Here is a 10,881-nt window from a genome sequence, read left to right on the forward strand (position 1 = left end):
TGCTTGATGCCATTCCATTAGCGCCGTTCAAGACATTATTATGAGCCGTCCTCCCTCCTGTGATATACACATGTTTATATATACATCATTGGCGGAATCATTCATGCACTCTTTTCCTGGTGTACGAGTGCCTCCATGTGGACACTTGCGAGCCCCATGTGCCGATGCTATAGCGTTATACGACCAGCGGGGGGCGGTACACCTCGATGCCCAACCACATTGCTAACCAGTCCACTCGTACACATAAAAGGACTAGGAAACCTAGCTAGCTTGCTATAAAACAAGGGGGAGGAAACAAATAAGGAAAACAAAGGACTTTGTAATCCAACGGGACATAGCTACATTTCCGTTAGCTGTTCAAGCACATCGGTGGAGAGTGAAAAGATCGAGTTTGTAAGGTTTGATATTATGTGTCGTTTAGATGACAATTAGCAATGTTAGCTAACGCCAGGCAGTTAAAATAGCTGTCTAGCTAACGACGTTAGCGAGCTAGCAGATGTCTGTCAAAAGCTTTCAAGCATATAACGTTATTTGTTAGCTAACGTTAGCCTGGCTACAGTAATTTATCAGTATGAAGTTAGCTAGCTAGATATTATAATCTAGCTAGCTGCTACACACGAGAAGTTAGCAAGACCTTGAACACAAAAAAAACTAGCAGGATCGCAAAAGTAGTTAGTACAGTAGCTAGCTGGCACGGTTGTCTAGTTAGCCAACGTTGTCGCTAGCCAACTAACGTTAACTAGGTTTCTAACTAGTTAACTAGCCAGAAAGCGTTGCCGTTGTCTTAGCAAGCTAGTCATATTTAAAGGCCTGTTGTGTATTTAGGCCTCCCGTATAGACCACAATATGAGCTAACGTTGGTTGGCTGGAGGGCTTGCACGATAATTGATGGACACCGGTTGAAATCATCTGATAATGAAACTAAAATAGTACGTTAGCCAAATAATTTACTGACTAGCAAGGTAACTACCGAGTTATCAAACATTTTAGAACTAGTAGTTTGTTAGCTAGCCATCACGAAATATTGTGCGCAGACGCTGGCTGACATCTTCACCAGACACTTTTGTATTGTGCGCTTGCTGATGATAACTAATATGGCAATGAGTGGTTGATGCAATAATGTTTTGTGGTAGTGCATAGTTAGTTCGCAACTGCATAGGTAGTTAGCTAACTAACTAGTTAGCTACACTATATTTTCCAATTTAGCTCTCCAATGCTAGCCCGTGCTAGTTAAATTAGGGACCAATAGCAGGCTACCGGTCTCACACGAGTTGCATGTACTAGTACCAAAATCATAATGGAAAAGCACCATGCAATCTGCAGAGCTACAGTTGTGAATGAGTTATTCCTTATCTAGATAGTTAATACTTAAAAGCCTTATATATGTTATATCTGCTGGTCTACGTCATGCTAAAGGTGGTCACATTGGAGGAGAGCAGAGTTGCCCCAACTTGATCTTGGGGCCTCCACTGGGTACACGTTTTGTTTTTTGCCCATGCACTACACAGTTGATTCAAATAGCCAACTCGCCAAGCTTTGCCTATTTGAATCGGCTGTGTAGTGTTAGGGGGGGGGGGACAAAACAACGTCTACCCATTGGGGTGGGTTGTGGAACCCTGGAGTAGAGAAGTGGTGCCTACATTAACAAACCTTAGCCTGTGAGTGAAAGGTATATTGACCACCTGGTGAAGTTAAAAGGTGTGCTGAGATTAATATCGAATTGGCCAGAGTTCAAACCGGGGGCTGGGTAGATGTCAGTGTTTTCTATTTCAATTTGTTAACATGTGACCAGGCTAGGTCTTGCTTTAGTGCTGGTTGGTTATATTCTTGCCTCCAGTGCTGGGTTCAAATTCTAAATGTAAACCAATGTAAACCAATATAAACCAGATGCCATGCCAAAACATAGGTCAGAGTCTGAGCCAGACTGTGCCAGATTTTGGGTTCACAGGTCAGGTGATGATCCCATCTGGAAACAGGTTGCCAAAGCAGATTGACCGACAGACCGAGCTGGTACATCACCCTCGGTCTCAGTTAGTATCCACTGAATTTTGACAGTGGTGTAAACTACTTGGGTAAAAATACTTGAAAGTAGTACTTAAGTAATTTTTGGGGGTATCTGTACTTTACTATTTATATTTTTGATAATTTTTACTTCACTACAATTCTGAAGAAAATATCAGCTTTTTACTCCATACATTGAATGCTTAGCAGGACAGGAAAATGGTCAAATTCACACACTTATCAAGAGAATTTCCCTGATTATCCCTACTGCCTCTGATCATGCGGACTCACTAAACACACATGCTTTGTTTGTAAGTTATGCCTGAGTGTTGGAGCGTGCCCCTGACTATCCATTATTTTTTTTAAACAAGAAAATGGTGCCATCTTGTTTGCTTAATATAAGGAATTTGAAATAATTTTAACTTTTATTACTGAAGTATATTTTAGCAATTACATTTACTTTTCATACTTAAGTATCTTTAAAGCCAAATACTCAGGTATGACAATTAGGTACTTTTTTACCACTGCATTCTGGGAGTAACTTCACTGGTCTTGACTGTACACATAACATTGCTATTTGAATCCTTGCTGTCTTTTGATAGCTGAGGAACACTCAACCCCACTCTCTTATATCGAGGCAGAGTTGAGCATTGATAACGGGTCGCATGATTTGCTAGCAACAATATTAAGTGCCCATCAATCAATACTTTTATCAACTACAACCACCTACTTTCCTCATTTGTGTTGCTCAGTGCAAATTTGCTTGTGCCAATTGGATCTCAGTTTAGCTAGTATTTCAAGGGCACTACTTCTCCAGTTAAGCAACACAATTGAGGAAATTTGGGTGTATTCAAGTTTTTATTAAAAGTATGAATTTCAGTACCCCGCGGAGGACCGCAGTTAGATACCAACTTAGATACAGGTAGGTTTTTTAAGAATAACAATTTTTATAAGTATCGACTGATGGTGACTCGATGTTGTTGCTAGAAAATCACACGACCAGTTATCAATGCTCAACTCTGCCTCGATATGAGAACAGAGTTGAGACTTCTTCAGCTGTCTTTGGACTACCTGTATTGTCATGGCTGTTTGTAAATGGGGGACATTTTAAGTTGGTCACCTTTCTGCACCCTTTCCATACAAACCGCATACCCATCCCTTCATGGTGTGAGTTCAACCCTTCCTTATCTGATCTTCTGCCAGACCAAGGAAGCCAAATTTAACACCAGGGATGTCATTGACACCTTGAACAGCTGTGAAACAGCATATATAACCCCACCCATATCCCAGTTCCCTATTATCAGTAGGTAGATCCAGCTATGGCCTGTATTACAAAAGGGAATAGGTAGGTCATGGAATGTGGCAATTTTTGATGGGGGTGGAGGCCATAAAAAAAACTGAACTAACCATGAGGGGCCGCAGTTGCTCGGGGGTCTGCTCCCCCTATGCAATTATACACATTTTGCCACGGGGTGGAGAGAAGATTTAGTGATTTTAGAACTAATTTCATGCAATTCTACTACATTTTGCCATGTGTGAGGGGAAAAGTGGCTGTTTTACAGCTAATTTACGGCAATTCTAAAAAATTTGACATAGGGTGGATAGAAAGATATCATTAACGGCATGCATGAGTGAGACTAACTAACAAAATCAAATGGGGCCCCCAAGCCAGTAATTTGAGCATGATAACAAGTCTAGATAGCTGGCCACTAAACTAACTTGTCAATCTAAAAATTGACTTGACTATCAATGACTGACACAGCAAGAGAAACTGCTGATGCACAACCAAATTTAGAAATGGCACCCTGTGTATTCTACTATTCTAACTCGCAACAGTAAGTTCACTGAGTTCCCTATTTAGTTCTTATTTATTTTTTAATTTGGAAATTCTTCCCAGGGCTGCCAGTTGCCCATCCCCGTTCTAGATAAAAGCTCAGTGAGAGAAGTTCTGACATGTCCCACTGAGGGGCTCATGCATTCCCCTGGCTCTCACTTCTCTACGCCCTGACTAGATAAGGTTATAAGCACATTACAGTTTGTCTGGGGAGGGGTGTGAGTTGAGAGAAAGGATATATGGCTGAACAGTGGTGTGTTTGTGTGTTAACTACACTAGTGGGGAGAGGCTGGAGAAGTACTGGTAACAACATGAGGGGTCATGTAGAGGCCCCTTTGGAGTAGGGTAGGGCAGAGGACATTCTACCTCTGGTCAGTGTTAGTCAATGATTACAATCAGTAATGTCTCAACCTCCCCTTATGATGCAACTGGTCAGTAAACCAATCAATAAAATCCATAGTTACAAAGTAAACCAAATTCCTGCACTTAGCCTGCCCTTTCAACAACCTTGCACACAATTAAAGTAATGATTCTAATGCTTGATATCAAATCTCAGTATGAGGGTGAGAATCGTTTTGCTTTCAGCTGTTTCTGTCTTCAGATCAATCTGTTTAGCCTGCCCCTCTACAACCTGTTTCTTAGCAATATGAATCTTAGTGTCAGTATGACTTATGAATTGTGAGTCAGTAGGCTATGTTGTATCTTGGTATCGGTATGATGAATAGTGAGTCATGTAATAAGTGCTGCCTGCCTTGTGTGTTGTACTCTGCCCGGTATTATAGTCGCCAGGTAAACTCCTGGCCCAGGGTTGGTTCATGGGAGAGGTCTGATTAGTACCTTTGTACTGATTGGCTCCTCCTCACTGAGCTCTCTGAGTCAGTACCAATGCAGTTTGAACAACTTCTGTCACAAAGTTTGGTTTAGTCCTTCTCTGCGGATCCCTTTCCTTCATTATCCCCTTCAGTTGTTGATATCGTTTCTCTCTCCTCTGTGGATAGGCAGGACTGTGCACTCGCTGCTTGGTCGACCACGGTAACTCGCCACCATGCCGTTCCCCTTTGGCAAGTCCCACAAGTCGCCGGCGGACATCGTCAAGAACCTGAAGGACAACATGACGGTGTTGGAGAAACATGACATCTCTGACAAGAAGGCTGAGAAGGTAAACAACCAACACACAAACACTGGTACAGACTAGTGCCTCCTAGGTAAACCTCTCTCCCACTACTCTAACATGACTAGAGACTTTAGAGATTCTATGGAAGCCATGGAGTGGGGAATTTAAAACCTGTCCCTCTGAGTTTGAATTGACTACAGTGTAAGGCAGGGCTCTAAAACCCTGTTCCTGGAGACATACCCTTCTGTATGTTTCTGTGCCAACCCCAGCTGTAACTAACCTGATTCAGTTTATCAACCAGCCAATTATTAGAATTAGGTGCCCTAGATTAGGGATGGAGTGAGAACGACTAGAGACGTCGGTCTCAAACCTGTTGAGGGTTTAGTTTCCTTTCCTTGCTTTCATAACAAGCCATCTCTAGACTGAAAATAGTGTATGATGGGATCATTTCAGGACAACATAGGATGGTGGGTGTTTGCTAGATCATAGGAAACACTATGGTGACTGATGGAGAGCTAGCTAATGTAATGTAAAGAGCTAATTTCTCCTGTCTTTTTTTGTGTGCGTTTCCAGGCCACAGAGGAGGTGTCTAAGAGCCTGGTTGCGATGAAGGAGATTCTGTATGGCACTAATGAGAAGGAGCCCCAGACAGAGGCTGTGGCCCAGCTGGCTCAGGAGCTCTACAACAGCGGCCTGCTCAGCACCCTCGTAGCTGACCTGCAGCTCATCGACTTTGAGGTGAGACGCTTTTACACTGTTTCTTTCTGTTTGTCTGTCTTTCAGATAGATGCAGGGATATGAGAGATTTATTTTGAGATGCTGACTAGAAAGGTGGGGGTGTCTTTGGGATGGAGAGACATTTTATGTCAATGTACAGAAAAAGACAAGACTGGCTGTTCTCTTTTACTGGCACATGGACAGGCTTTCACTTTTCTTTGCTTGCGTGTGTGTTTCACTGAGTCACCTTATCAGCCTGAGTCAGTGTTGTGTGACTCCTCTTTGACACACTCAACCTCCACATCATTCAGTTGGTCTGTGTCATTCTCACCCATCAAAAGAGACATCTGTCTTGGCTATTCCTGCTATGGGGAGGCTGCATTTGATAATAGGTGCAAAACCACTCAATGATACTATTTTGAAATGTGCCGATTCACTAATGGTGCTAATAGGTGAATCTGTTTTATCACCATAACATGTATAAGAACATTGCATTCAGAAAAACTTCAGTATTAATGTTCAAAATAAGATAACTTTGTTTAGTAACTACTGCTAGAAACCTTGTCTGCTTGAAATCTGACCCCCTTGTGATTTTCACACCTTTCCAACATTCTGTCATATCTGTTCACCATCAGGGTAAGAAGGATGTGGCTCAGATCTTCAACAACATTCTGAGACGTCAGATCGGGACACGGACGCCCACGGTGGAGTACCTCTGCACTCAGCAGAACATCCTCTTCATGCTGCTCAAAGGGTGAGGTCTGTGGTGCCTAAACCTACACTACAACCTGTTATTTACAATGTTGGGGTGTGGTGCTTTTATGTTTGGTAAAAAGTGGATACCTTTTAGGTCGGTGAAGTTAAGTTTTATTTGAAGGGAATTACCACATTGTCTCAATCCACTTTACAGAAGGATTAAATCAATCGAAATGGGAAGATAAATACTGCAGAAATGGACAAACGGCAGATATTGATAGTTATACCGGAAGACATTGACGGTGTCCTATATCAGCGATCATTTTGTTCTGGAGCGGATGGTCGGAACATAATTACAAATACTTTGTAGACTGCAAATAGATATGTTTGACTGAAACATAAACATTTCAAACCTTTGTGTACATTTGTATACGTGTTTCTGTATTATGTGTGGAAATAATTACTTGGTGCTGAATTCCAGTGTTTTTATGCCCCCCCCCCCCCCCCCAAAGAAACCTGGGGGGGGCAAATAAAATCCCCTGTGGGCTTCCAGTAGGGGATCCATGTCCTATATCCTATTTCAATGCCCTGTCATTTACAGTGTCGTGGGTTGTAGTGTGCAGTCTTGTGTCTAGGGTTGGCCCGATGTTACCATAGCATCGTGATGTGACAGTGGTTTAGCCTATTTGAACTTGACTGCTACCTGCCGTAAAGAACAAACTCTCGCAGGGCAGCACACAAGTGACATTCTGAGTAATTGGCCTATTCCTGTTTGCTATAACCTATTTCAATAAATGTGTGGTACGGAAAGCAAGAGGAATGTAGGCCAGAAATAGCAGATCATTCTTTTTTTAAATACCGGACACTCCTTAACCATTTTGTGTTTAGCTGTTTTAAAACTTGGCTTGTATTCCGTTCTCTCTCTCCATTTGATAGGCTATATGACTAAAGGCTATGCTTCATTGTGTTGTGCATGGCTTTCTCATAATCAATCAATGTAAAGGAGTTCAATCTGTTATTTTTATCGCCTAAACATAACCTAGCCAGAGGACTAATAATGAGGGAGAATCAACCATATCAATAGCCTATAGAACATCTAATGACCAGTTTTAATCAAGTTTAAGCTTATTAAGAAATAAATGATCAAGGCGGACCATGAAAATCCTTCCAAGCAAGGTTGAAAGTCAAAGGGCCAATAACCTGTTCTTAGGTCAGTAGGGGATATGTTATAAAAGCTTTAAGACAAGTTATGAAGGTTTGCTTATTTCCCAAATATTCTAGCCTACGATGGTGTCCTAAAGTTGGGGCTTTCAAAAATGAAGGAAAGTCTCTATAGCCTAAGACTAGGCATTGGCTATTGTCAATCACAGCTTTATGTTAGAACAAACAATATTATGCATTTTTCTATTACTTTGAGGCAGTTATTATTCAGTTGTGAAGACTGTAGACTGCTATCCAGCCCATGATGTAGTCCTAAAACCACTTCAGTCACTGCTCCATCACAGCGTGCCACACACACACACACACACACACATACCTGCTCCATGCTAAAGCTCTTCCACCAGAAAGGAATATTAGAAAAGATGTGCCTGCTCTTGGCCTCTAACCAGGCTTTCAACATTATTTTTCATCATAAATCATCCAGTTGCATTCGATTTCATGTTGTAGCCCAACTGTCGTTTTTAGCAGCTCATATATATATTTATATTTAAAAAAAAAAGGTTTGGCCGATATCATCATATCACAATGTTTTATGGGTACGTAATCACGATACAACAGGTTGACGTCGCCCAACCCTATTTGCATTGTATTAACTGGATACCTCCTTCCTATTCCAATGTCGTCCTGGCAGGTACGAGTCTCCAGAGATCGCTCTGAACTGTGGCATCATGCTGAGGGAGTGTATCAGGCACGAGCCACTGGCCAAGATCACCCTGGGGGCCGAGCAGTTCTACGACTTCTTCAGATATGTGGAGATGTCCACGTTCGACATCGCTTCAGACGCATTTGCAACTTTTAAAGTGAGTTTTTTTTTAAAGAAAAAAATATATAATTTTTTATTTCTTCTTAGAACTGTATCTCAGACCCTCTAGGACTAGGAGTTTCTTGGGACTTCGATAGAGGGCCTGTATTTTTGAGCTCATTGGTTAAAATACCTGTGTTCTTCCAGGACTTGCTAACGAGACACAAGATTTTGAGTGCAGAGTTCCTGGAGCAGCATTACGACAGGGTAAGTCCTCCACATTGTATTGAAATGTAACCCGGTAAGAACACATCTCCATGACGCGTTTCTTCAAATGTTCCTTTCGCTGAATAGCAACCTGTCACGGTTAACAGCTTTTTAAGACAGTCTGAGGTCACGCCAGAACAAGCTGAGTTTATTTGTGCAAAACCCCAGTCTGACTGAGTATTTCAGAGTATCTCTGAGATCCATGAAAAGTATACCAGGGAATATGGAAATTAACTTGCAAGTGGCAGCATAGTACTCAGGAACTGTTTTTCTCCTAACATATAAGCCAGGCATTTTACACAATGTGGCTGTTCTGACTACAGCTCCCTGTCTTTCAGTGCTGGGAGATCACTAGTTGGCTTGTGTTTTCTAACAAGCAGATGCACTCTGAAATAGCGGCTTGACATTCACGCCGATGATTGTCTTTCTCCCCTCCAGTTCTTCAGTGAATATGAGAAGTTACTCCACTCAGAGAACTACGTGACTAAAAGGCAGTCCCTCAAGGTAAGAACGTGGGTTCTGTTCCTGTTGTAGTAAACGGCTCTCATGTAGTATTTCTATGCATATGTTTTTAATGGCTAAATATAGAGGTGGTCTCTTACATGGTGTTTGGTTACTGAAAATAGCAGCAAGCTGACCGCTGTAGCGCCACCCTGTGGATGGAGTAGGTTTTAGATTTCATCTGCCTGGTAACGTCCTATTTTTGCCAATGCATAGCAGTATCTTCACTTTGCCTTGTGTAAACCCAACTATAATGATTACAATCTATTTTATACAGTTTTAGTGGAAGCTTATGGTTCAAACATGGTATTAAATAAATCATGACTTTTTCACCTACCCCAGACTGTAATTGCAAGTATTACTTAATGTTTTTTGTCACTCTGAAACAATTTAGTTGCTGGGAGAGCTTCTTCTCGATCGACACAATTTCACCATCATGACTAAATACATCAGCAAGCCAGAGAACCTCAAGCTAATGATGAACCTTCTTCGAGACAAAAGCCGCAACATCCAGTTTGAGGCCTTCCACGTCTTCAAGGTAAAATAAAGAAAAACAGAGACTAGCACAAGGCTATAGTAGGCGGTGCAGTTTGACTGAGTTGAGTTGGATTGTAAGAATCATTTGTCCTCTTCCTTCCCCTGTAGGTGTTTGTGGCCAACCCCAACAAGACACAGCCCATCTTGGACATTCTTCTGAAGAACCAGACCAAACTCATCGAGTTCCTCTCCAAGTTCCAGAACGACAGGACGGAGGACGAACAGTTCAACGATGAAAAGACGTATCTGGTCAAACAGATCAAAGATCTGAAGAGGCCAGCTCCACAGGAGGCCTGAGGGAAGGGCTTAAGGTGTCCAGACAACATCTGGATAACAGACTTGTCAGCAGCTGCTGCTGTTCTAGTTTTTCCACCATTTGAGGAAATGAAACGGAAAAAAAATAACGCACCCACATCAAGTCATCAGGAATTCTCCAGCTCATTCTGCTGTTCAACACAACGGACATTAGATTTATTTTATTTTATGATTTATTTTTCTCCTTTAAAAAGAAGAGCTGAACATAATAGATGCTGCACATTAAGACATGTGGAAGGGTAACAACAACACAAAGGTCATTTAAGCAAATAGTAACAATGAAATCTACTACATTTGAGCGCTATGCAGACTTCTGACGCACACACATATGCTATAATATCAGCATAAACCTTGAGAGGGCAAGGTACTAGCAAAGTGAACATTGGGGTGTTGGTTGCATGCCTTGTTCAAATGTGACAGATACATGGCTGTGCTTGGGGCTAAACGCTGGCTGAGAGATTACATTTCCAGTCTTGCCCTGTCTACTTAGTGCCACAGATGGCAAAAAGCACATACCAGCTACAACTCTTATCTATGCCTTCATCGTGTGCAACAGTGTTTCATTTTAAAATGGGCTCTCAAATGGCCTCACCGAACCATGCAGCTATTGGTGTTGTGAAACAGCACAAAGCAGATGGTATGGATAAAATGCTAGATATTCGGTACATGCCTGAATTGGGTTTCTTTTTTTTGTTCTGGGAAAGGGTGAACGTGTACATATGCCATTAGTGTTTTTTTGCTTTGTAGATTTTGTTGAAACGTTGACACATGGCTATACAGTACTAGTCAAAAATTGACACCTGCTCATTCAAGTTTTTGTTTTTTTTGTACTATTTTCTATGTTGTAGAATAATAGTGAAGACAAATTATGAAATAACATATGGAATCATGCAGAACCAAAAAAGTTGTACTTTTAGATTCTTCAAAGTAGCCACC

At 41.6% G+C, this 10,881-nt stretch overlaps 1 protein-coding gene across 2 annotated transcripts; it reads left to right on the plus strand.

The window, feature by feature from the left end:
* Window positions 1-211: 211 nt before the first annotated feature.
* On the plus strand, window positions 212-10,021 carry cab39 (calcium binding protein 39). 2 transcript variants are annotated; one of them, XM_021588385.2, is made up of 9 exons: window positions 212-393; window positions 4,834-4,994; window positions 5,523-5,687; window positions 6,302-6,420; window positions 8,215-8,383; window positions 8,533-8,592; window positions 9,031-9,096; window positions 9,488-9,631; window positions 9,739-10,021. In XM_021588385.2, the coding sequence occupies exons 2-9, from the start codon at window positions 4,881-4,883 to the stop codon at window positions 9,925-9,927; spliced, it is 1,026 nt and encodes a 341-aa protein (XP_021444060.1). In that variant the 5' UTR covers window positions 212-393; window positions 4,834-4,880; the 3' UTR covers window positions 9,928-10,021. The 2 variants fall into 2 exon arrangements, with proteins under 2 accessions (XP_021444060.1, XP_021444059.1); XM_021588384.2 differs by having other exon boundaries at window positions 243-398.
* The last annotated feature ends 860 nt before the right edge of the window (window positions 10,022-10,881 follow it).

This window comes from Oncorhynchus mykiss, chromosome 27, assembly GCF_013265735.2.
Source record: "Oncorhynchus mykiss isolate Arlee chromosome 27, USDA_OmykA_1.1, whole genome shotgun sequence".
Classification (NCBI taxonomy): Eukaryota; Metazoa; Chordata; class Actinopteri; order Salmoniformes; family Salmonidae; genus Oncorhynchus; species Oncorhynchus mykiss.

What these genes read in the sequence shown, in the direction of transcription:
- cab39 (XM_021588385.2), top strand. Translation starts at nt 4,881, where the DNA reads ATGCCGTTCCCCTTTGGCAAGTCCCACAAGTCGCCGGCGGACATCGTC. An exon ending in CTCTTCATGCTGCTCAAAGG is followed by an intron (nt 6,421 to 8,214) that starts GTGAGGTCTGTG and finishes TCGTCCTGGCAG; the next exon opens with GTACGAGTCTCCAGAGATCG. An exon ending in AGGCCTTCCACGTCTTCAAG is followed by an intron (nt 9,632 to 9,738) that starts GTAAAATAAAGA and finishes CTTCCCCTGTAG; the next exon opens with GTGTTTGTGGCCAACCCCAA.